Consider the following 27,705-nt stretch of genomic DNA (forward strand, 5'->3'; position numbering starts at 1 on the left):
AGAAGCAAAAACATATGCAGGAAATTACCAGGCTTGAGTTCCACATGTGTAGGGGTTTAAGACTATTGCCAAGGGACCAGCATTTTGGTCATTTGAAAATAATAATGAACAGTCACTGAGGTACCATGTTAAATACGTTTGTATGCATAATCACATTAAATCCTCATAATGGCTTCATTAGGGTCTGTGATTATTCCCATTTTATAAATGAAGAAATTGACATTTAAGAAGGTTAAGTAACTTGCTTAGGACAAGAATATCATAGAGCTGGAATTCAAACTCAGATGTCTCTTTATATCTTGATTATGTTTTTATGAGACACCTCAGATCAAAGATACTATAGAATATGTTTTTTAAGACTTACATCAAAACTCTGTGTTTATTCCAGCCTTTCTATGTGTAGGACTTTACCCCAAGAAAATAACACAAGGTAGATACAAATATTTAACAAAGCAGTATTTGTCATAATATAGAAGATGATGACAAAAACTGAAAACCTAATGATCTAACAATGTGCATATTGCCCAATTTTTTTTAAGCCACTAAAATTTAAGGATTTATTTTTTATAGTAGCTACTGTTTCCCTAATAAACAAAATGCTATACAACAGAATCCCTAAGGGAAAGCCCATGACTGCAATTTTTTTTTACTTTACAATATTGTATTGGTTTTGCCATACATCAACATGAATCCACCACGGGTGTACATGTGTTCCCAATCCTGAACCCCCCTCCCACCTCCCTCCCCGTACCATCCCTCTGGGTCATCCCAATGCACCAGCCCTAAGCATCCTGTATCCTGCATCAAACCTGGACTGGCGATTTGTTTCTTATATGATATTACACATGTTTCAATGCCATTCTCCCAAATCATCCCCCCCACTTTTAACAAGTATATATACTTACATGAACAGTGATTAAAATACTATTAGCAAAACAATAACTCCAAGTTAAGAATCTTACGCATTAAAAGATTTAGTGATGTCAGTGGGAGTAAGTTTCATTCTGATAAATAAGGGGTTGTGTCTAAACTATGTATTCAGGTATGTTGCCTTATATCCATCTATCCCCCCTTCCACCCATCCACCTATCCAAGACTTATCTGCAAAAAAGGGTCAGGAGTAAGGCTGGAGATGGCAAAGAGTAGTTCTGCCTATGTTCTTGGGCACATGGATGGTAAGGCACTTATTATACAGACATATATGAGGCCTTACTTCGTTTTTTTTGGAGCAGCTTGGTAAGGTTGGGACAGTCAGGGGCTGGGAATAGGAAAGGAGCTAAGGGTACGGCTCTGCTTTCCATACTCAGAAACCTCTGACTTCAGCCCTCCTCTTTCAAATCACCAACGTAAAGAGTACTCAGATTTTTCCTCAATACTTTAAACTTTTCCTATTTACTGTTTCCTTTTCCCGCTACACTGAGACAAGTGCATATTCTTTGTACACATTTTAAGGGCAGGATTGTGCAGGGCTTATAATATCTTTGATTTCCACATATTTAGATATGAAAATCTAAACTAGATGCCAAATCTGGACAAGTGAGGAAAAATGCCACTGAAGACACTAAGAATGAGTTTGGGGAAGGTCTTTCCACTAAAAATTTTCTCCCCAACCTACATTGCTGAATTTAGTAATAAGAGAAGACTAGTTGAGTGAAAGTGTTCAGACGTGTGTGTGGGTGCACGTGCACCCATATATTTTAGAAGGCTCTTTATTTTGGCCCCTGTGTCTATATATTTATAATAATGAGAGGGCATTTGGATCTGTGTTAGTTCTCTATACCACAGTATATAGCCATATGCCTAAAAGTTAATGGCTTATTCTTCACTTCCATAATCAACTATTTTAATGAACACTTGATACCAGCTATTTTCATGTATACAACATTACATATATACACATTTTTATTTCACTAGATAAACTAATAACAGTAGCTTATTGAAGAACAAACATATTACAGCAAATATGTACACACAAGCAATCCACAGTGACCTGGCTTACAATAGTGACCATCATTGCCAGATTCAGAATATGCAGAGCTGGTGTATGTCCCTAGGAACAGTGGGGGTGGTTTGTATATTTCTATGAAACTAGCCGAGAAGTCCATTAAGATGTCTTTTCTCTATTTGTGTGGCATGTTGAAAATGTAATTATCTTCAAAAGTTTGTACTTCCAAGACCCTGACCTACTAAAACAAATACTTAGCTCTGAATGATTTAAGGTATATTCCCTTAAATCTCTCCAAAAATAATTCTTGGAATGTCTAGCTAACTATTACTATTCTCCCTAGCATGTTCATTTCTTAAGAGAGTCCTTATTTCTCAAGATGACCACAGAACAATGGAACTAGTTGACATGAAGCTGGAATCTGTAATAGCCAAAGGTGTACATGGGTCTGTGTGCGTTTGAATGACACAAATACATAAAATTTGAGAAATAAGAATTAAAAGTAACATTTACTTTATCAGAACTTTTGCTTGGTCCTGAGCTGATTTTTCTTCTTCTTGTCCATGAAGAATTAATTCTGCTACTTTATGAAGCTGTTCAATACAGCGAGCTGTTACTTCTGCCAGGCTTTCAATGGACAGCATGTATACTTCCTGAAAGCAAAAAGTATAAGTCAGAAAATTACTCACTGAGCAGATACTTTCTAAAAGATCTTGTGACATTAAAAAAATTAAATAATTCTTGGGAAGAAAACCTAACAAATATGACCTTAAAAAAATTACCCAAAGTTTAATGGGTAGACTATTCTAAATGGAAATGCTACCATAAAATAGAAGTGTCACCAGGTCCCAGGGACATGACAATCCTTCTTTATAGCTGGGTCCCCAGTTCTCGGGCTTCCCTGGTGGCCCAACTGGTAAAGAATCCGCCTGCCAATGCAGGAGATGCAAAATACATGGGTTCGATCCCTGGGTAGGTAAGATCTCCTGGAGAAGGAAATGGCAACCCATTCCAGTTTTCTTGCCTGGAAAATTCCATGGACAGAGAAGTCTGGCAGGTTAGGCTCATGGAGTCACAAAGACTCAGACACAACTGAGCAACTGAGCACACACATGTACACGCCCCAGTTCTCAGTGTGATACTGGGCACATAACAGGCAGATACGCAAGAAAGCGTGTAGAAGGATGGCTGAATGAATAGACCTCAGTATATACTTTTCTTTAGAGTGATCTAAATTGTAAGTTTCTTTATCTAAAACTCAATGTAAAAGTTATTGCAAATGCATTTTATCTAAAATTCAATGTAAAAGTTATTGCAAATGCATTTTTTAAACACAGGCAGCTTCTAAATTATGCACATATAAATTTATTAAACTACAGAATAAAAACTATGGAAATGAAATTTTTTCAAAAAAGCTTCAATTACCTCATTAGTTGAAGGGCATAAAGACATTTTACGGTTACAAATTTGCATACAGGATGGAATTTTACCCTAAAGAATAAATCAACTATGTTCTTAAAGATCTTTTTTCCTTTAAATTATAATCGTAAAGCTATGGAGGAAGGCTACAATATCTGTGCTAAGTCATGAAATGTCTTGGCATAGAGGGATCTTAGTGTTTATTACATTAATACTCATATTAGTGTGGAATAGGGTACAAATGAAAATGAAATGGCTTTGCCTCACTTACAATTAAGCTGCTAATAAAATGTACGTATTACTGCTCTTAGGTGGATGATCTGTAACATGTTTACCTCGACTGTCTTATTTGTCTTTTCTTTCATCTTGTCTTCTTCAGGGTTTTCAGGTTTCTCTTCCTTTTCTTCCTTCTCAGTTTTGTCTTCTGACTCTTCAGCCACATCTACTGATACCACAGTTTGATCCTCTTCCACCCAGTCATGAGCTTTTTTCATGGCCTGCAAAGGACCCCCCCGCAACCAAAGCAATATGTCTATTGTACAAATACAGAGACACAAAAGCCAATCCCATGACATGGATCAAATCCTAATCCATGAAGGGTGGTTTTCGGTACGTTTAAAGAGTGGTGGGGCAATTATTCAACCTCCTTAAAAACACCTTGTTGTTGCTTTCTGGTAAAATACAGTAAGAAAAGGGACATAATAGAAAGAATGTATGCAGAGAATACCGCAGGGCCAGAGAAAGTTTTGGAAAGCATTCTAAAATGATATTCAGATAGTCACTGTGGAAAAGCCATAGTATATTTTTCACTTTTCCTGACCAACTATAAAAGCACGATAGAATATATACATACAAATATATATACATAAATGAAATTTAGCCAGGGTCATTGCTAAAGCAAATCTCTTCTTCTGCCATGTTTCATGAAGCCCTCAGTGTTTCATGAACCTAATCATGTATCACACTGGGAGGATGAAGGATGGCTCTGCTCCTTTCCAGCCATGCCAGGTCTTCTGACCTCAGGGTGGTGGTGGGGGAGGAGAGAACTTTGATTAATTTCATTTCACATGAGTGCAATTTGAGCAACATGTGGCCTTTAAAGTTATTGACCAAGCAGAAACCACCTTCCCTATGTATTATTCCCTGGATTTTCAAAGGGCAGACTCACTAGCTTTTGCATTGCAGTTTAAGCTGTTTGCTTAAGTTTTATCTGAGCTTGTGTGAAACTGACTTCTCATTTGAAAGCTTGCACGTCAAACACATAACACAGAGTGTTGATGGAAAGTTAACTGGGAGAAGATTTGGGGAGACAAAATCCAACAAAACTATCCTTGGTGTGTCCTCTTTTAGGGACAAAGGTTTACCTGACTATGTAAGTAAACCAGTGAGACCTTGGAGGCACCACACACACACTGTCTGAGCAGTGGCAGCTGCTGCACGGAGATGAATGAGGCAATTTCCCCACTGTGTTCAAGTCACTGACCTGCCAGAATTGGTGACCTCTATCAGAGATAAAGAATTACTCATCTCTGCACCTCCCTGCCTCAGTCTGCCCTTTCCTCTCTCACCTTGATGAGTGAGGACCCGTGTCAATCACTCATTGTTAAAAAGAAGAAAAAGAAAGAGAGAGAGAAGGGGGGAAATGACGCCATTTTAAGCAATTAATGCTCAGTGACCTCATTAAGAAATACTATAGCAAGACCTGTACGAACTTGCAAAACATCCTGTGTTACTATCAGAGGAAGCCAGACCGTGAAAGCCCGGATGGCCTTAGATCTTAGACAGGACGAGGCACCAGCTTTCCAGTGGGAAGGGTCATGCGGGTGACCTGGCTCTGGCTGGTGTGCTTTCTCTGTCTGATTCTGGCATGTCACTTTCGAGGCGAAAGGAGATGGAACTTGCAAAAGCCCTTTGGCAATTCAGCCTCTTTCCTCCCGTAGGCTGGAGATAACCCTGCTTTGAATAAAATCCTATTTTGTGGAGAAGTGACTTGTTCAAGATCACACCAGTGAAGCTGCAACTAAAATGCAGGTCTCATCACACAGCCTAGCATGTTCTTAACAGTTACATTTCCTGATGTTGCCTCATCAAATCTTAATTGCTGGCCTGGGACTCCTCTCCCACCACGTGCCATTTGGGGCTTGGGGGTTTTTCTATTTCAGGTGAATCTCTGGAATTTTACAACCAAGACCTTTTTAAACAAACAAACAAACATTCAGACTCAGATGGGGCTGACCTTATTGAGTTTGTCAGGTGTGGCTGCAACATGTAATTCAAAGAGAAGCTCTGTAAGCATGCTAGCAAACTCTTCTTTGTTTTCTTCTATGCCTGGAAATAGAAAATGACAGAAGTAAGAAGCATGATTTATTTTTCATCCTACAGAATGTGGCAGCTCCCCCAAACTTACAGCCTGCGGTCAGAGTACAAGTGGGGGGTGGCAGCAGCCCGCCCTCCAGCTGCCGGGCGAAGATGAGCCGTGCCTGGATATTCAAGCACAGTGGCGAGGTAGCAGGCTGCAGCTGGGTCGGGGGCTGGTAAAGCCTTGCTGCTCACAGCTCTAGCTGGGGCGCCCCCGGGCTGGACTGAAGGGCACATGAAGGCAGGGAGGGACCATGTATACCATAACAGGCATAGACGGTCAGCAGCGATTTGTTGAATGACTGCATGAACAAATTAATGACGTTTCTCAGGCCTGAGAGCCCTGGGACAACACCTGTATTTAAGGCTTATAGTATTGTTATGCTTAGCATTGCAACCCTTAATGATACCCCAGGGCGCCCTTTTGTGTCCACAGAGCCACAGTGCTGAGCAAGCAGAATTAGTCTCCGTGGATCATCTACTTTTATCTTAATACCTATAACAACGTATCTCTGGAGAAACTTCTCATGGTTTCCTAGGACCTGCCTGGTCATACAATATTTCATAATGGTATGTCTTCCCTCCAGATTGGAAGCTACCTGAGAGTACAGATGGTATTTGTTTTGCTCATTCTTGAATCCAGAGAATCTAACACAGTGCCTGGAACATAACAGGTGATTAAAATGAATATTTATTGAAAAATAATTTACTAATCAGTTGTACCATAATTACTAATATATTGATTATATAGCATGTCATATACATGAAATAAAATTAATCTCATTGATGGGCAATAAAAAGGAGAGATCTTTAAAAGTTACCATCTTCTATCTCTCATTTGAATCTACAAGTTGAGGCCATTTTTAAAGTTTCTGATTAGTGCTAAAGAATTGATTTCATGCAACTAGAGATTATCGTACTAAGTGAAGTAAGTCAGAAAGAGAAAGACAAACACCATATGATATCACTTATTGTGGAATCTAAAATATGACACAAATGCATCTACCCGTGAAACAGAAACAAAATCAAGGACATAGAGAATAGACTGGTTGCCAAGGCGGAGGTGGGTGGGAGAGGGTAGGAGTGGGAGTTTGGGGTTAGCAGATGCAAACTGGTATATATATGAATAGAATGGATTAATAACAAGGTCCTACTGCACAGCACAGGGAACGACACTCCATACCCCATGATAAACCATAACACAAAATAATACGAAAAAGAATGCATATATAACTGAGTCACTTTGCTGTATAGCAGCAATTAACACAACACTGTAATTCAACTATACCTTAATAAAAAATAAATCAATAAAAGAATTGATTCCACTGTGGGTTGTATCACTAGTCTGGGGTGAGGAGAGGTTACAGTATAAAAGCATCATTTGTCTGGTCTGACTGCTGCTGCTGCTGCTGCTAAGTCACTTCAGTTGTGTCCGACTCTGTGTGACCCCAGAGACAGCAGCCCACCAGACTTCCCCGCCCCTGGGATTCTCCAGGCAAGAACACTGGAGTGGGTTGCCATTTCCTTCTCCAATGCATGAAAGTGAAAAGTGAAAGTGAAGTCGTTCAGTTGTGCCCGACTCTTAGCGACCCCATGGACTGCAGCCCACCAGGCTCCTCTGTCCATGGATTTTCCAGGCAAGAGTACTGGAGTGGGGTGCCATTGCCTTCTCTGGTCTGGCCTGACTACATGATCTCAAAACCCCATGAGAAGGAAATACCTGGCTTACATTAGTGGGTGAAGATGGCAGCTTCAGAGAGGCCTGAGCTGTGTGAGAAATTCTGTAGCTAACACTTGTCTGCCTGTCTTTGTTTCTGTTTTATAGACAAAATGGTTAATCAGCAGCTTGTCAAGATAGCCAGGCCTGTATCAGTTTATCATCTCCTAGAATTTATATACTTATTCTCACTGGGGAGCAGATCAATAAAGATACTAGAGATGGAAAGCATATAAGTCAGGAAAGAAGCTTTATGGAGAAGAAGAAACCAAGGAAGAGGAATAGGGACAGCTGGGGGTTAAGAATCTCCAGTGGAGAGCAGCTGAGACAGTGACTTTTGAGTAAGAGCCCAGAGGAGGAGGGGAGTGAGTCACATGGATGGGGGCCAGGGTAGCTGTGGCCGGCAGAGGGAGGCATATGCCCTGGGGTCGAGAGATGGCTGTCTTTGTCCATGGTGAAGTGATACAAGCAAATCATAAAAATCCGTAAGGCGAGTGCTCAGATAGAGCAGGCTGTTGCAAAGCTTGATCGTGGGTATTAAGAAAGCTTCCAGAAGGAGGTGATGCTTGAACCTAGCCTTCCAGGATGAGAAAGGCATTAGTCACAAGCAGAAAAAGGGAGAATTGGAGGCCTACAAAGAGAGAATTAGAGAGAAAGCAAATGGGATTCCATCAAAAATTGAGATTCTCTCTCTGCTGGTCAGAGGTCTTGGTCTCACCCTCTCTAAGTGGGCAAAGTTAGAAGGGCGGTTCCCACAGGTTCTCATTCCCCAGCTGCGTGGTCCTTTTCATCTGTGTGGGCAGAAAGAGCCTGACTTGAGGCTGGAGTTCTTCCCTAGCTCCTGCAGTTAGTGGCTCTGTGACTGGGGCCAGTCACAAGGCTTCTTAGCTTCCACTTCCTCTTCTGTAAATTTAGGATAAGAAAACCCACCCATCTCCTTTTTAGTGTTATTGTAAGGACCAAATAAAACAAATGTGTAAGCATTTTGTAAACACTAAAGTTTTATATAACGATATTGTTATATGCTACAAAGATATAAACATAGGGAGATTAAAAATATTTGAAAGTAATCCATACTAAATTAGGATATATGTACTCTGTGTATCTCCAGTTTTCAAATGTGCATTTGTTTCATAAAACAGAGAAATACACCAATAACTTAGAGCAAACATTTTAGGAAAATCATCACAGAGAAAAATGAAAGTAGATAAAAATACAGATAATAAAGAGTGTTGCAACAAAGACGACCTATTACTACAATTCTTGGTCTGTACATGTTGCTGAGAAGTTTTTCACCAAGGCAGTGAAAAGAGGAAATAGCTTTTAAAAATCTCCTTACAACAGTGGGAAACCAAATTAGAGACCCATGGCAGTGTAATAAAATTACATGTTGCTAGAAAGACAAACATGCAAATCATTAGCTAACATTATTAAAAACAAAGGAGCCCAATATTAAATTTATCTAAAAATGACAGTTTATTACATTTTCTGAGACGATCAAATAAATTATTTAGGTGTTAGAGGTATTATAGAAATATAAGTGCTTACAAGAAAAAATATGATGAAAAAGCTCTGGTTTCTCCTAGAATTTGGCTCCTGGATTGTCTACTTGCTCTCACTGACGAGATTGTTCTTGACAGCTTTTAGTTAATCCCTCACCTTTCTGGAGTTTGTAACACTCCATCATACCTGGATTGATTAATGACAACCCTGCTATTCTTCTCTCCGGTTCTTCTTTAGGCATTTAAATGACATCTATTTATTAAATTAATTAAAATTAGTAGTGTTTTGATAATCTGGAGATTTTCTTTAGGAAAATGAACATATTGTATTATGGGAGGTAACAGGGTTCCATCACTTAAGGAGAGACGAATCTACCATTTCCTAAGCAAGCTGTTCAAGACTGCAATTTGCTTTTTGGTCATATTCAAAAATCCCCATTTATTGAAGCTCTGTATTAAGACTGGAACACAACACATGAAGTAACATTTTCTATTTAACAGTTTGAATCAAGTGTCCTCTCCAAGAAATAGTACTTGTCGGGGGTGCAATGCTGCCTTAACTTACACAGGCAATAATATTTCTTTGATGTTAGGGATCCTCTTTTTATCTGTGCTGAATGACACCCCCCGTAGGACAGAGGCTGAAGAAAAACAGCCTGCATTTGTTGGTGATTGTTGCTCTGGAAAAGAGGCATCTACATTAGTTCATCTTGGGTCCATAATACAAACTAGGACCTTTGACAGCCAGTGTCTTAGTTTCTTCATTATTAAACCAAAGACAAGGCTGTCATCCTTTGTGACTTTATAGCAACACGCAAATGCTCAGAAACGTTGTTCTCCAACTGTCTCTTTGATACTGACCTTTTTCTATGCTGCAGTGTAATTGATTCTTCTATCTTGATGCAATGAGCATAAATCTCATTAAACTGAAGGCACAGAAGGTCAGTATGTGGGAATAAGGGGGAGATATTTTTTAAATGACAATTTGCAAATGCTTAGAATGATACTGCCCTGAACATATAGGCTGAAGGATTTGTGCTCCTGTATTTGAGCTTTGATTAAAGGTATGTATCGGGCTTCCCTCATAGCTCAGTTGGTAAAGAATCTGCCTGTAATGGAGGAGACCCCGGTACATGATTCCTGGGCCGGGAAGATCCCCTGGAGAAGGGATAGGTTATCCATTTCAGTATTCTTAGGCTTCCCTTGTGGCTCAGCTGGTAAAGAATCCGCCTGCAATGTGGGAGATCTGGGTTTGATCCCTGGGTTGGGTAGATCCCCTGGAGAAGGGAAAGGCTACCCACTCTAGTATTCTGACCTGGAGAATTCTATGGACTGTATAGTCCACGGGGTCACAAAGAGTCGGACAGACTGAGTGACTTTCTTTTTAAAGGTGTGTATCACAAAATGCTTCCAGAGACTGGATGATATGAATGTACATTATCATAAGTACAATTGTAAATAAAAGCTATAGCTTATTGCATCTTCGCTATTTTCCTGGCATTGTGTTAGCATGTCTGATAATTAGAACAGCTAACACTGAGCAGTTCCATGTGCCAGGCACTGTAATATACATTTTTACATATATTATCTAATTTGATCCTTACAATAGCCCTTGGGAATAGGTATCACTTTCTCCATTGTATAGGTAAAATACTGAGTTTCAGAAAGGTTATATACCTTGTTCAAGGCCGAGTAGCAAGTAAGTAGTAAAAATGTTGCATGTAAGACCCTTCAGAGGATCCTAGGAGAAGCCAGCCTTGTGTGTCCCTGGTTGCTTAAATTCTCAGCATAACCTACACAAAACGATGGCAGTTGCAGTGCATGGTGCTGACATCAATCACTCTCCATGTACATAGCAAATGCTTTACTAGATTCTGCTCCTAAATGGACAACCTAATCATTAAGCACATCCAACCTGGAGAACATCTTGGCCCCTCTCAAGGAAGCCTCGCCTCTCACAAGATCGCTTCTAGTCTCCTTGGGTCATGTCATCATCTGGCTGGAAGCGTATCGTGGGAGGGTGCATCTGGCTCACTGCAGTGACTGACAACCTGACCCTCCAGGCCCTGGGGTACTGTGTGCTTTTGTCAGAACTGTACTTTCAGGGGGAAGGGTAGGCCACTTACAAATACAGCCTAACTCCTACCCACAGAAGTTAAAAGGAAGAAGAAAAATATGAAAAGAAATCTCAAAGACTGCCCACCATCAACGCCAACCACATTCAACGACTTCCACGTGCAGACAAAAAATTCGACACTGCAACATAAACTCGAGCCATCAGGGCCCCTGTTGAGTGCACTGTGCTCTTTCATCATTCGATCAGATGCATTTGCTGTGTGCCTGTGACATGCTGGACATCAGAGAAGTAAAGGTGCCTGACTCAGGAGCTCCCACCCAGAGGAAGGGAGGGTTGCAGGTCAGTGTGAGCAGCTCCTGTGACAAGAGCAGGGGCACAGAGTTGGGAAGTGAGCAGGAGAGCTCTGTTAGAGGAGTGCTGAATTAGTGCCTCTGCCCTGTTTAAAGGGCTGTGCTTATTAACGGCAGCTTCATAAGGACGACACCAACAGTTTGTCTTGCTATTTTATCTGGTTATTTTTCTTTACCTTGCACTTCTTGATTCTCTTCATTCTCGAATACTTTGGCTGCAAAGATGTCTTTAATGGAAATTAGGTCATTTTTTAAGACCTCCAGCTTCTCTCCATCAAGTGATGCTAAAAATGACTGAACCTGAAAAAAAGAAATAGGTCAGCATAACTGTCATCTTTTCTTCTCATTAATGATGTTTACATACAGTTGTGCCCACTTCTCCCAGGTGATTTGTGGTGTGGGAGGTAACACTAGGTTGAATGTTAGATTTACTGCCTACTAATTGTGTAACTTTGGGTAAGTTACATAAACTCCTTGGGCCTCAGTTTTCTCATTTTTTAATTGAATGTATTTGATGGATAACATTGTCAAATGTCAAAGATAAATTTAAGATGTACAACATGTTAATTTGATAGATGTGTATATTGTAATATGATTGCCATTGTAGCTATATTTTGTGCCTCTATTGCATTACATAGTTATCTTTTGTTTTTCATCATTGAGACAATTAAAATTTTAGTCTCTTAGCAAGCTTGGTGATTATAGTACCAAACTGCTGTCTGCATTCCTAATACTGCACATTAGTTCTCTATGGCTAAGTTACTACTTATGCAAGTTTGTACCCGTAAACAATATCAGTCGTATCCTCCCGCCTATCCTGGGCTAACCACCATTTTACTGCTTTTTATGAGTTTGACCTTTTTAGATTCCACATACAAGTAATAACATACAACATTTGTCTTCCTCTTTCTGAGTTATATCACATAGCATAAGGAGCCCAAGGTCCATTCATGTTGTCATTGGGAGGGTGTTCTTCTTTCTCATGGCTGAATAATATCCCATTGTGTATATATATTATACCCTTTTTAATCCATTTATTTGTTTCTGGGCATTTAGGATGTTTCCATGTCTTGGCTATAGTGAACAGAGCTGCAATGAACATGGGACTGCTGATATCTCTTGGAAGTATTGTTTCTGGCTTCCTCAAAAAATTAAAAATACATCTATAATATGATCCAGCAATTCTACCTCTGGGTATACACCCAAAGGAAGTTTTCTGTTTTAAAGTGAGATCCACACTTCACTGTGATCCTTTGCAGGATAAGGAAATAATGAATGTGAAGAACATTGCACAAATGCACATAGCAGATGCTAAGTAAATGGTGGTGGTAGCTCCATCAAAGAGGCTAAAAACACACCTCAGTGTCAACCCTGGATTCTAATATCTTACTAATTCTTATTCTTACTAATCATGTGACTTTGGGTAATTTACTTAACCTTTCTATGACTCAGTCCTCTTATCTCTAAGTGAGAACTAATAGCATCAACCACATAAGATTGTTTTGAAGGTTAAATGATATACTCAAGAGTAGGTATTGTGGTGGTCAATAAATTATATATATAATGAAAATAAATATATATGTAAAACAGAAAATAAACTTATGGTTACCAAAGGGGGGAAGGAGAGAGGGAGGAACAAATTAGGAATGTGGCATTAATAGATACAAATGACCACACATAAAATAGATGCACAACAGAGATTTACTATATAGCACAGGGAGTTGTATTCAATATCCTGTTATAACCTATAATGGAATATAATCCGAAAGAATAACTGAATAACTTTGCTGTATTCCTGAAACTAACAGAAGATTGTAAAGCAACTATAATTCAATAAAAATGGGTATGTAAACAACTACATAAACAAATAGACATATGTATATCACAGACATACATACAAATACACTTGCTAGATGTTTTATTGTGTAGGAGTTACAAAAATGTAACAAGACATATTTTTCTTCTCAGAGACCTTGCAGTCTGAAGGAGGGAGGCCCACGTGAAGTGACAACAGCCACACGAAGTGTGAATGCAGTAATGGGGGAGGTGCCCCCTAGGAGGGGCTGCAGTGCCCTTTGGGGAAGTGAGAGGGTGGGCAGGGACACCGCACAGAGGATCTTGCTTGAACTGACACGCTCCCTGCTCACTGTTCTTCAGAACTCCTCTTTTGCAACCGTCTTTCAGAAACTCTTAGAAATCACCTGGATAGATGGTCAGGCAACCTCTGTGAATCCAGAGACTGATGTGAAATTCCAAAATGGTCACAGTGAATGGAGAACCATACAAAAAGTAAAGTCTGACTATAAAGTAGGAAGATTTTAAATTTCTCATTCTGTAGGTTAACACTTGCTCTGGAAGGAGAGCCAGCAGAGAAGCTGCCATAGTCTTTGGGTTGTGGATTTTAAAAATTTACTTTATTTTTGGTTGTGCTGCGTGAGTGCTATGCTGTGCTTAGTCACTCAGTTGTGCCCGACTCTTTGTGACCCCATGGACTGCAGTCCGCCAGGCACCTCTGTCCATGGGGATTCTCCAGGCAAGAATACTGGAGTGGGTTGCCATGCCCTCCTCCAGGGGATCTTCCCAACCCAGGGATCAAACCAGGGTCTCCTGCACTGCAGCACTGCATGCAGATTCTTTACAGTCTGAGCCACTAGGGAAGCTGGTGCTGTGTGAGGGCTTTCTCTAGTTGCAGCCAGCGGGGCTACTCTCTAGTTGAGGTACATGGGCTTCTCATTGTGTTGGCTTCTCTTGTTGCAGAGCACAGGCCCTGAAGTACGCGAGCTTCAGCAGCTGCTGCACATGGGCTCAGTAGTTGTGGCTCGAGGGTTCCAGAGCATGGGCTCATTAATTGTGGCACATGAGCTCAGCTGCCCCGCGGCATGTGGGATCTTCCCAACCAGGGATGGAACCAGTGTCTCTTGCATCCTTTTTTTTTTTTTAATTTATTTTTAAAACAGCATATTTTCTAAATAGTATTTTTAAATTCTAAATTTAAATTCTAAATTCTTAATCTAAATTCTAAATAGTATTTTTCTCAGAGTAAAGAAAAATGGGTAACAAAGTACACTGCTGAGTGGAAATGCATATGCACATGCGGGACCTCTTAGTTTCTCCATGTATTCTGAGGGTAGCCATCCCCCGGGAGTGAATGCATTGGGGTTTTAGGCTTTGAGTATCTTCCAGGAAGGGTTCTTTTTAGTGAAGGACTCTTTGGTCAGCATCTTTCTATTACAGCATCTCTCTTGCTTCTTCCTAGTTCATTCCATTATGCCAAGATGATGTGCATTAAATCTTTACTTCAATCCAATAATAAATAATAAATAACTATGCACTCCTCAATAAATATTCATGGAATGCTGACTATATGCTTGGCCCCCATGCCTAAGTGCTGTCGGGGACACAAGGGTAGAAAGTCTGGTGTGGGGGTGTCATTTTGAGGATTCTTGTTGTGTTTTGGTTAACTATTGGGTATATAAAATACTCTAAAAATATTAGTTTTCCCTTAAGAGTCATAGTACACCACACTGCATGCCTATTGCCATCCTAGTATCAGTCTTGTAGGTAGTAAAGATTCCTTATCATTCTGTACACCTGTCTAAGTTTTAGCCAATGGCATGTTAGCAGAGGAAATGTGTATCATTTCCAGGTTAAAGCTTTTAAAAACTGGGGACTCCCCTCTATATTCTCTCTCCTCATGCTGATGGGATGAAGAAGACAATGAGTTCCTAGAGAAGAAGGAAATCCAACACATTAGACTTGGACACAGGGGAAGCCACAGAGGCAAGAGTACGTGCCTGCCCAGAGCCCGCACTCTCTCGTCTAGATCACTCTCCAGGTGGCTGCAGGTTTCCTTCTGAAGTCTGTAAGGACCTCTTCCCCAGGCTGTGCTCCCTACGGAGGGACCATCTACCAGGCGATATACCCCTAAGCCCAAGGAATGGACAAAGGTGGCTGTCTGCAGGGGTTGTGTATGTGCTTGAACTGGGGCATCCTCACACGTGCTCATGAGGTTCCCTGAAGTGAGAGACAGCTCAGGGACAGTGGAGACAAAAGGAAGCGAGCAGATGGGAGGGTGACGTGGAAACTTAAGGAGTCTAAAGATTCTAAATGGGAACCTGGCCTTCTGGGTCATTATGAAAGTACATTTGTCAAAGAAGGATGACAATTTCTTTTTTTTTTCTGGCCATGCCATGTGGCACGTGGGATCTTAGTTCCCCAATCAGGGATTGAACCATGCCTCCTGCAGTAGAAGCACAGAGTCTTAACCACTGAATCTCCAGGGAAGTCCCAGAAAATATTTTCTTTAACAATTTGTTTCCAAAAGCTCTTTAACTTTTAAATATGTGGTATGTGCTGGGTTACCTGATGAAGTGTAAGATGTCTAATTGAATTCCAGGTAAACAACGAATGTTTTCTTGGTTTGAGTGTCTATCTTAAATATTACACAGGACATGTTTGTACTAAAAAAGTATTCACTGTTTATCTAAAGTTAAAATTTAATTAGTCATCTTGATTTTTATTTGCTAAATCCGACAACCGCAGGAGGGTCTCCATTTGTATTCTTGACAGAAGTCTGCGAACATTAGGATAGAACTAGAGGAGCCAGAGATGGACAGAGCCTGGCTTCTGGATCCTTAAATGCTGGAAAGCTGCCTGCTGACCAGACACTCATACCTTGGAGAAACCCTATAGCTTTTAAAAAAATTTTTAATTGGAAGATAATTGCTTTGCAATATAGGTTTAAGAGGGTGGGGATCTCTATATAGTTTTTGACCCACATTTTTTAGAAAGATTAATTATAACATCCAGTAAGTACTATTACGGGCTTCCCTGGTGGCTCAGCCATAAAGAATCCACCTGCAGTGGAGGAGATTCAGGTTTGACCCCTGGGTCGGGAAGATCCCCTGGAGAAGGAAATGGCAACCCACTCCAGTATTCTTGTCTGGGAAATCCCATGGACAGAGGAGCCTGGTGGGCAAGACTTAGCAACTAAACAATAACAACAACAGGTATTATTACTAAACCAAGAAAAGCTCTGCATTTCTCACAATGAAAAACTATGAAAATCTCCAGGCTGGGGAAAGAGAGATAAGTATGTGGGAGCAGTCTGCAAACAGAGGGCAATGCCCTCCTCCAGGGACTAATCCTCCTTCCTAGCAACATTAGTCCTTTGGGGCTGTTTGGACCCCAGGGCTCTTTTATAGCCTGACCTACAGTGGGAGCAGCTTATGTCTTTCTTCTACCATGATAGCTTTGAGGCAATGTGCTTCCCTGTAATGTTTTCAATAATAATAACAACAAATAAATATGTAAGAATGGATAAAAAATAAAATGTCATTGATATTATATATGTATATTCATATATATGCATAAAATGGCAGCTAACATTCATTGACTGCTTATTATGTACTAGGCAAGTTGCAGCTAGCTTCACATGGATTATCTCATTTAATTTTTTTAATACTTTTATGAAACAGATTATTATCATTCCCGTTTCATAGATAAGGAGATTGAGGTAAGATAGGTCCAAAATCATACTACAGCTACAAGTGGCATTTGATCACATCATGTCTGACCCCAAACCCTACTTTTGTAGGGAAAAGTTGGTGTTTCAGTGGAAAATGGCATTTTCTAGATCAGTTTAGCAGATTATCAGATTCTGATTCCATGGGAGCAGTTTTATAACTCTGTAAATTGTAGATACCTGATAGCAGTGCAAAATAATTTGTCTATAGACATGGGAACAAATTTTGTCCAGTGGAGGGACAAGCTCCCCTCCTATGGAAAACCAGATTTGTATCCATTTGCATATTCATTTCAAAATTGCTTTATTTTATATGAATTTGTACTTATTTGGCTCTTCCTTTGAACCAGTTATAACATCTGACTGGTTCTTTCATTTAATTAATGAGCTAAATAAATTCTTTAATTTGTGTTCATTTGGTAGGTATCTTCATGAGTCATGATTTTGCTTTAAAAAAAAATTATCGGTTAACAGTTTAACCACAAGACTGTCAGTGATGGCTGATGGATAACTAAAAAGGAAATAAACACACTGTAACTTGTAACTGTAAAATCTTGGGTGTGTATGGAGGGTGGGGTGGTGTCCATCCTGTTTGGTTCTTGGTTGCCTGTTACATGGCAGAGGTCATCTTTCCCTGATAAAGTGAGTCTCATGAATGTCTCAACCCCCCAAATTCCACATGTGAGAAGACGAGGCCTAGAGAGAGTCAAATATCACTTTTTCCTTCTTCCTTTCCTTGGAAGGAACTTGAACTTCCTTTGAAGTTCAGTTTCCTGTCTGAGGCCCTGCCTCTCCCCAGGGAATGTTACTGGGCTTCTCACAGGAGGTCCAGAGGATACTGCCCTGTGGCCTCCGTTGGAAAAACACCCCAGAGCACAGTCAACCTGAGGTGCACACAAAAGAGTAACATACACAATCAAATGAGTCAATAGTTTTGAAGTGCTCAGATTAGTCATTATATAAATGCCATGTACGTATTAAGTAAAAACACATTTGGACATGGACATGCATACCACATAAATCCTTTTTTAAAAATAAAAAAGAAATCACAAGCTCTGCTGACTTCCATTCTTCATGTTTTGTTTCTCTGGGATCACAGTGTGAGGGTGTGAATGTGCAGGGCTGTGAGGTAATTTCCCAGAGTTCTGTTCAGGAGCATCCCTAAACAGAGCTTTAATGCCCAGTAAGACAGTCCTGCCCTTCACGGCCCAGGCATTCTAACAAATGAGTGAATACATAACCATACCACCCGTGAAACTAAGTGTATTAAACCCTGCAGTCTGGTAGAAACATCAGCTGCTTTGTTTCCACCGGGTAGAAATGAGGACATGGCCAGTACCTCTGATCTGGGTACCACGGCACCAAAGAGAGGCACAGGCCAGGTGCCGACAGTCAGGTTTCTGCACGCCTTTTGCGCAGAGAGGTGAGGTAGTGATGATTTGTATCATGATGGCCCTCTTGGGACTGGTGACAGGGAACAGCTTGGCAAGGAACAGACAGGAAATAATACGGAGCCTGAGCAGCTCATCGGGCCATAAGTGATTGTGACCTCAGCACAGAAACGAGGCTCTAAAAATGAGGTATTTTAATAACAGATTTTCTTTCACGTTTAAGAAAACACAGTCATGAACATGCTACTTCCAACGACAGGACAGACATACCTTGCTTTCGCTTTCATTGGACAGAATTTCCAAGGCTTCCAGGTGTGACAAACCTTGATACTCATCGAACAGCATCCCATAGTGTGCGGTCCTCTCGGCTGTGAGCTGCTGCGCCAGCCTCTGCTTCTCCTTCTCTTTGGCCTCCCGTAACATCTGCACAAACACACATTTGTACACTAGATGTATGCTTAAAAGCCCCATTTACTGCAAGATGTAGGGGGAGATGAACACTGACTTGGTACTAGTGAAGAGAATTTCTGCAAAAACGACTTTTTAAAAAAAAAGGTAGGGGAGTTTTTATTTCTCTATTTTTTGACCACATCACACAGCTTGCAGAATCTTAGTTCCCTGACCAGGGACCAAACTCATTCTCCCTTCAGTGGAAGCATGGAGCTCTAACCACTGTACTATCACATTCCCCTATAATGACTTTTTGGATTAATTTTTGAATTCTTCATGTTCATATGTACACAACAAAACAAAGCAAAATTTCTACTCCCAGGAATAAGATTGAAAAGAAGGAAAGCAAAACAGTGGTTTCCACTGAAGTGTTTTCTGTGTGTGTGATTAATTTTATTTTTTTTAATGTCCAGATTTTCTATATGAGCAAATTTAATGTACACTGGAAAGCTCAATCTACTGTGACAGGATTCATTGCAACTTGTACACCTAGGCAGACTTCAAAGGAAAAATAAGTTGATCTGATTTAATTTGAATTATTTAAAAATTTTGTGTGTGTGGTTATTAAACATCTTCAATTAAAAAAATAATAAAACATAAGCTCATAGTATATTCCTCACCAGATACCTAATATAAATGTAAATATTAATATAAATAAATGTTAGCTTATCAATTCTTAGATTGGTTTTGAGAAAAATGACTGTGAACTGACTTCCTCTTCAGGTTGATCATTTTTCTCCAGTTATGTTTCTATTGATTAAATAATAAGACAGTAAACACAAGTTGACCAGTTACTCATAGTTTCCTGCACTTCCTTTCCTTGACTCTAAGCACCGTTTATTTGATTCCTCATCAAGGTTACTGTGACATTGTTTATAGGGTTCTTTAATACCTGTGAAGAGCACCATAAATGCACTGGCCACTACAAGGCCACAAGAGGAAGATCATAAAAAACAGATTTTGGTTTTTATTAAGTGTCAATAAACCAATCAGCCTCATTCTCCTTTTCAGTTCCTGAGGTTGTTAGCCCAAAATCCAATAGGCTACAGAAAGAATTCACCCTCCTGTCTGTTTTCAAGACTGAATAAGTACAAGGTTTGAATTTTAAAACTTTCAAAACCACCTCTGGGAATTTTTAACACTTACACAAAAGCCAACTACCCTCACTGATCTCACTGGCTTGGTTGTGGTGAAGTAAAATAACAAAGTGACACTGAAACTGCTTCCTGGTTGCCCTCTTTCCAGGCTTCCCAGGCGGTGCTAGTGGCCAAGCATCCACCTGCCAGTGCAGGAGACGCAGGAGACGTGGGTTCAGTCCCCAGGTCAGGAAGATCCCCTGGAGAAGAAGATGGCAACCCACTCCAGTATTCTTGCCTGGGAAATCCCACGGACAGAGAGAGGAGTCTGGTGGGCTACAGTCCATGGGGTCACAAAGCGTTGGTCGTGACTGAGCTGGTATTATTCTTTACCTTCTTTCTGGTCTACTTTTTCTTTCTTTTTTTAACAGCACTCATCATCTTCTAAAATATGAGATGATGTGTATTGTTTCTTTGTCCCTCCTCATTAGAACAAAATCACCAATTTTAACCAGTGATGGTCTCAAATGCTTAGAACAGTGTATAGCACATGGTGGACATTCAAAATGCATTTGTGGAATGATTGAATGAATGAATAATTACTCTTTGGAAGGGGGCTGAAGGGGGTAATGTTGTGGCCATCCAGTGTAAACTGGCCATGTGAATCATAGGTGCAATGCTGAGATGTATCCTAGAGTGTTCCCTGGTGGCTCAGCTGGTAAAGAATCTGCCTGCAATGTGGGAGACCTAGGTTTGATCCCTGGGCTGGGAAGATCCCCTAGAGAAGAGAATGGCTACCTACTCCAGTATTCTGGCCTGGAGAATTCCATGGACTATATAGTCCATGGGTTGCAAAGGGTTGGACATGACTGAGTGACTTTCCCTTTCACTTTTAGATGTGTAATTACAAACAAATGCAGATGGCAAGTGTGTATTCTTGGGTGACACATTTCTATGAGCAGTGCTACTTACTTTTTCAATAAGTAAGTGCGCTGGGGTCGCAAAGAGTCAGACACGACTGAGCGACTGAACTACACTGAAAGCAGAGGTGACAAAAAATTGTGATAGTGCCACAAAAACTATGGTAAATCTGGGAACTTGACCAGGTCCAGTTCTTCACTTTGCGGGAGTGTAAACTTAGGCCAAAAATTCACAAGACTTAGTTTCTGAACTTGGTCACATTTCCCTCCCACACTGTCTCCTTCCCGACTATAATCAAATTTATATATATGTATAAATTTATGTATACATATATAACATGTTTATATGTAAGTACAGATGTGTATATATAATTATATACATTATATATATATATATACATTTTATTTCTATATATATATTGAATATATAAGGGTATCAATTTATACATATAGGGAAAGTGAAAGTCACTCAATCATGTCTGACTCTTTGCAACCCCATGGACTGTAGTCTACTAGGCTCCTCTGTTCATGGAATTTTCCAGGCAAGAATACTGGAGTACGTAGCCATTTCCTTCTCCAGGGGATCTTCTTGACCCTGGGCTGCCCAGGAATGCTCACACTGTAGGAATGAAAGATAAACCCTTTCATTCTAAGCCACATTGATACCTGGGTTATTATTACTATTATTGGTTTTGTTTTATTTTGCATTTTTATAGCATCTGATGTTAATGGACTGATTAATACAAAATCTATTTTCTTCTTTAAAGATCAAGAGGTTAATGGTCTAGCTGACTCTGCCAAGTCTCTACCAGGACTATAATATCACAGTGGTTACATGTGGGTTATTATGGAAGTGTGTGTTAGTTGCTCAGTCATGTCTGACTCTTTGTGACCCCATGGTCTGTAGCCCACCAGGCTCCTCTGTTCATGGGATTCTCTAGGCAAAAAAATTGGAGTGGGTAGCCATTCCTTTCTCCAGGAGATCATCCTGATCCAGGGATTGAACCTGGGTCTCCTGCACTGCAGGCAGATTTCCTATCACCTGAGCCACCAGAGAAGCCCCTAGAGTGGAAGAGCCAAGAAGAAATCACCTAGAAATCAAATTTTTTAGGAGCTGCCACAGCTGATATGACCTGTTTTCAGTGATATCTCCTTTGTGGCTTTCTAGCACTGAGTCATGGGAAGACGTGTCTGTCCTGCCAGTGAAATTTATAAAATCCTGCATCTGCTGCTTCTGATTTTGGTAAGACATAGAGAGACCTGGTATGTCAGACTCTTAAGGGGGAAGAGGTATAGTATGAAGAAGCAAGTTCAGTATTAGAGTTTTGTATTTGGAAAATAAGATAAATATTACTTTTAATTTAATTGACTACTGTAAGTAAAGCAAAACATAAATTAAATTCTTCATATCATACTTCTCAAGGAGGAAAACTTTACAGCTGGAAGTGTGACAGGAGAAGTCCAACCTTGCATATAGTAAGAGAAATGTAAACTAAGATTCCATTGAGATAGCATGTTTACCTATCATCGTGACACATAAAAAGACAATGATAAGAACTAACATTCTTGGGTGTGAACTATGAGTCAGGTTCTCTTCTAACTCATGTAATCCTCACAACAAAGCTGTTAATAGGCATTGATGGTCCCAGTGTGCAGAAGAGTAATCTGAAGCACAGAAGTCATCAGCTCAAGGTCAAGTCATCTGCTCAAGGTCATGGAGCTAGAACCTGGTAGAGCCAGAATATGATGGTACTGCAAACTGAATGTTTGTGTTTCCCCAAAATTATTTTGTTGAAACATAATCCCTGGTGTCATGGTATTAGGAGGTGAGGCCTTCAGGAGGTGATTAGATCACAAGGGTGGACCCCTCATGAATAGGATTCAGGTCCTTATAAAAGAAACCCAGAGAGCTCCTCCACCTTCTTCCACCATGTGAAGAAGCTGGGAGAACATAAGTCTCTGAATCATAAAGCAGGCCCTTAACCAGATATTGAATCTGCTGCTGTTCTGACCTTCAACTTGCCAGACTCCAGAATTTTGAGAAATAAATGTTCGTTGTTTATAAACCCCTCAGCCTATGGTATTCTCCTATAGCAGCTGAATGGACTTAGACAAATGGTATCAATGGAATTATCTTTAAGAAATTATTAAGTATGTATAATTTATACTTAATAAAGCAAGATACAAAAGAGTTGGTTAGTGTGCTATCATTTGGTTGAAAAAATTTGTATGTATACATGTGCATATACATATATATATATATTTAGCTATATTTACCTATACAGCCATATCTATATCTAAACCTGTCTATATGTCTCTGATAGAATCTGTAAGAAGCTGTTAAGAATGGTTAACAATGATTGTATCCCATGAAGAGTGGCTGGGGAAAGTAGCATATTAAAATTTCAATTTTCACTCCCTGCTATTTCATGTCTTTGAATTTGACATGTGCTTTAAAATATCTATTAAAGAAGATAAATAAAATCTTATTTACTTTATTGACTGAAAGAACAAATCACAAAAGTACATAATCCCACCTGAGATAAAGAAACAGTTCTCTCCATGAGTGTCTTGGTCCGCTTAAAACCTGGGTCACTTTCTGCAAGGACATTCATGGTTTTCTTGCCAATGAATTCCAAAGCATCAAGACCACCAGTTAAGACGCTTTTACCCTGCCAGTGAGGTAATTGCATGAGATTAGGTTTTTACGTTTTGCTATTTTGAGGCATTCAGCACCTCCTAGAATGAACTATCTTCAAATATTAAAAGCAATATGAAGTCACAATTTTTTCTCATCAGGAGATTTATCATTGATTTAATCCTATTTTCTTTTCCTTGGAAGAGCATATATCATATAATTTGTAGGACATACAATGTTATTTTTAAAAGGTGCTTAAGAAAACCAAAACATTTTAAGGATTAATTTTATTGGTGTGCATGAATAGGTTCGCTTCTAAGACAAAAAATTAATAGACGACCCAGTTCCCGATTTTGTTTGAAACAATTTTAACACAAGTAACAGAATTATTTGGAGCAGTCTATAAAAATGTCAAATAGTCATGCCAATTTAGGGAATTCTTTAATCTAAGGGCCCTAGAGTGTAGGACCCTCAGGCTGCTTCGATGGCTCTTGCATACTTTCAGAAACTAGCAATAACTGCCTATAATTAGTATATTCATGGAATAAGACAGGTTAATTTCTACATGCTACTGGCTCTAGAAATTATTCTATTATATAGTTATCCTCTGCAAATCGCTTTGCCAGCCGGTTTCCCTTTTTAAAAAAAGAGTAAAACAACCAAGATTAACTTAGATAAACTGTACATAACAAATAGAACTGCATACATTTCTTTGCAACACCTGGTCTATACCCCAACTACACAACTACAATTACAATCTGCATATATCTGTGTTTTCTTACCTTACATGAGTTTGCATAAGTTATATTTTAATATTACTATTTTATTATTTATATACATTATCCATTTTTCAAAATTATCACTTCAATAGCAATATTCTATTTCACTGATTAATATACTTTATTAGTCATCTCTGTTTTGGACACTTAGACTTTGTGTTCAGATTTGGGAGCCAATCAATAATCACACTAGAAAACAATTTTTTAAATGCACATATTTTGGGAAGACTAGGAGATAATAGCAATTACACTTTGGCATAATTTAAAATTTATTTTCTCCTGACATCCTGAGGCTTACTTCAGTGGAGAATAAAACTGGAGGATGGAGGGACTTTGGCAGATTTGGTGGGGGGTGGGGTGCTGGAACTTGGAAAAAGGGAGAACTGGAAAGTTGGAGAGCACACGGAAAGGAATGTGAGGAAGCCGAGGACAGACTCAGAGGGCCTGGGTCGTAGCTCAGGGAGACCATGAATTCACTCCTTGTACCAGAGATAATGAAACCGTTCCACTCAACTCCCAGCTCTACAACCCTCTCTGCACGTCTGCCGTGGACATACTGAACTTGTACTCCCAAAATATATTAGCTGACTCCTAAAACATATTAGCTATCCGCTTCTCCCTGCTTAGTCTAGAGTACTTCAAGTAGCAAGGAGAGGAACAGCCATTTCCTATTTCTGGCAAGCCCTGACATGAAGTCTGAGTAAGACGCCTCCATATGTGTCCACAGTCCCCTCATCTCATATGCCTTTGCATCTGATAACTGTTGAGTTGCCTTCATCTTCCAGTATGTTATTATGCCCTCCTGTCTGTCAGCTTATGCCCAACATCTAGCATAGCTCTTGGTATATAATGAGAGCTAACTACCTTTTTTTAAAAAGTGAATGAATGAATAAATTGGAAATGAGCCATAGTTTATGAAAAATTAGCTGTTTGATTTTACAAAGCAGAAAGTAAATGTCTTCTTCTGATCCTGAAGACTAGCTGCTTCGTTTCAGCTGGGGTGTGTCCTTTTTTTCATTATTGATCAGTGTCTTGTCAGTAAAAAGCTTTTTAAGCTTCTGTAAGAGGAAGGGGCCAGGGAAGGAGCCTGCTATTCAAGGAAAGAGAGGAGTCGGAACTGGGAGGTAGGGATGGAGGAAGAATGTTGGTCTTATTATCTGGAAACACGTTAGAAACATCTTGGGGATGCTTCTGGTTCTTTACTGGTATGTGTATATACATACTTAGAATCACTTCATAATTTTTCAGATTGAAGGTTAAGAGACACAGAACATTTCGGAAAAACAACTGTCCCAGCTCTAAGAAAGAGCCCTCCCTCCCTGGTAAACAGAGACTGTCCTTGCAGCTGTTGGAAAGGGCAGTGTTACATCAGACTGAAAAATATTCTTTCTAAGCAGCTCTTTTCTTTTAAACATAAAGTATATTTCTTTTTGTTCTTATCATCTTGGTTCCAAGGTTATGCCTACTCTGTCAGAGAAAGCATAACAAAACCATAATCAAAAGTTTTGAGCAAGGCCATCTTTTCTCTGATGTATCTAGGTCACTGGTAAATAGAAATATCAAAAGAAGGCACAGGCAGACCTCAGGGAAAACAGAGGAAGCAGCTAATGACTCACTGTGTTCTGAACGGCATTGGTAATGGCTGACAACATGCCCCGAGACCCCGAGGAAGGAGAAGTGGGTGGGCTTTCTGCGGGGCTCTGATCTGCGGCTGCATCGGCTACTAAAGAGAAAAACACCCTTTTAGAGTTTGTTTTGCTGATCTGAACTTGGAAATCTATATTTGTGCACATGGTGTAATATAGCCCAAGTCCAGAAACACCCAAATAAACGCACCACTCACTTTGAGAGACTTCATTTTCATCATGAGGTTGGGCCCCTTCGGAGGAGCCAGAGTTCACACTATGAATCCGGAGGGTGGCCCCTGCCTTTTCCTTCACTGCTGTCAATCCATGACCTGTCAGGAAAGAAAATACGACTCATAGATACAATAGAAGCCCACGGTCTGCAGGTTCCATAACTCATGTCCCAGAGCTCCTGTAAGCTGGAGGAGAATATCCCAGTTGTGGGAGAATGTGGTGGTTAACAGCATAGACTTTGCGAGCCCCCGGGCGTGGGCTCCAGTCTGAGCTCAGCTTCATGTCTGCCTAGCTGGGGGACTTTCGAGAAGTTCTCAACCTCTCTGTGACTCAGTTTCTCCACTACGCTGTTGTGAGGAGCAAATATGATAAACACATGTAAAGCGTTTATTTTTTCCTATTATTTCTCACACTATCCAATGAGCAACCTGGGGTTCCAGGTTGTTGTTATCTGTGAACGATATTCCTGTCTTACCCTCTTTCTTCTTTTCTAAGTCTCTCAGGGTGAGTATGCATCATTTATGTTTTGATTTTTTGCATGCCTATCCCATTGTAGGTGCTCAATTACCATTGAACTGAAATCAGTTGCGCCTTAACAAGCTCTTTCAAAGTGCTAGTCATCTGTTTAGTACAGCCTCTGTGTGTGACAGCCCGGTCTGGAGATATGTCCAGATCCAAAGGCAAGCCGGTGGGAAAACCAGGAAGGGCACACTACAGTTGCCCTGACATTTGTCTTTAGCAGTAAAACAGTCCAAACACAAGAACAGTCAGGATGAGGGGCACTGATCTTACTCCATCTTTGTGGGGACAATGCCTGTATTTCCTGGAGCTCAGCACAGTGGGTAATCAATAATGATTTAGTGAATACAGAGCTGACCTTCCCATCTACCCTCCCACTAATACACACACACACACACACACACACACACACACACTGCTTGGCTTGATAGAAAAATAGTTTTGTCTACATTTTATTTTGGCACAATATTTTTTTTCTCTTTAGAGGATCCCATGATTCTCAAACCAAACAAACAAAAAAAACCCCGGATAGTCTAGTGATGTCTTAAGTGGCTATTTTGAGTTCTTGAAGGGGAAGCAGCCTGGGCTTCTATCGTCACAGCACTCACCTCCCCCTCAGGGCCTGGGGAGAAAATGGAAAATTTCACTCGGGACTTGGGCAACCTCAGGTTGTTGAAACCCAAGACAGCACCAATAATAATACATGGGGTGGGGGCGGAAATCCCAAGTCACAACACGATTTGAGAGCCAAAGAGAACTGTCTAGTCATAGAGGACACTGTTGAAATGACTGACTGTCATCTCCTGAGTGAGAGAAAGATACGGATGAACCTCAAACCCAAAGAATCATATTTTATCAATTTTAACCTTATTTATAGAGGAATCTTAATCACAGCACTGAAAATTACCAAACTGATATAGGATTAATTATATCCACCTGGTATTATACACTACCTAGAAACCACTGAAACTTAGGAAACACTATTTACAATGCTTACAACATTAATTACGTACAGAAATATGTAACTATACTCGTGTAGATCATTAGACACAGTTTGAATTCATTATTGTTACTTTTTAAAAAGATGCACTATAACTGCCAAAACTAAGACTTGAATTGATTTCAATTAAAGCATTTCAGTGGAAACTTATTGGAGTTTCAGTAACACATTTAAGTTATGG

At 40.0% G+C, this 27,705-nt stretch overlaps 1 protein-coding gene across 2 annotated transcripts in view; it reads right to left on the bottom strand.

The window, feature by feature from the left end:
• FAM114A1 (family with sequence similarity 114, member A1) overlaps window positions 1-27,705 on the bottom strand; it is a 61,765-nt gene that overhangs the window by 8,737 nt on the left and 25,323 nt on the right. The window contains exons 4-11 of one of the 2 annotated variants that reach the window (XM_010833586.1): window positions 25,990-26,103; window positions 25,763-25,866; window positions 23,267-23,401; window positions 18,554-18,706; window positions 11,545-11,668; window positions 5,601-5,692; window positions 3,700-3,861; window positions 2,459-2,598 (exon numbers count right to left, since the gene is read on the bottom strand). In XM_010833586.1, the coding sequence (XP_010831888.1) occupies window positions 2,459-2,598; window positions 3,700-3,861; window positions 5,601-5,692; window positions 11,545-11,668; window positions 18,554-18,706; window positions 23,267-23,401; window positions 25,763-25,866; window positions 25,990-26,103 (1,024 nt within the window). Of the gene's footprint in view, window positions 1-2,458; window positions 2,599-3,699; window positions 3,862-5,600; window positions 5,693-11,544; window positions 11,669-18,553; window positions 18,707-23,266; window positions 23,402-25,762; window positions 25,870-25,989; window positions 26,104-27,705 lie in introns of both variants that reach the window. The other variant, XM_010833585.1, reaches the window with a different exon arrangement.

This window comes from Bison bison, unplaced genomic scaffold (assembly GCF_000754665.1).
Source record: "Bison bison bison isolate TAMUID 2011002044 unplaced genomic scaffold, Bison_UMD1.0 scf7180017863790, whole genome shotgun sequence".
Taxonomy (NCBI): Eukaryota; Metazoa; Chordata; class Mammalia; order Artiodactyla; family Bovidae; genus Bison; species Bison bison.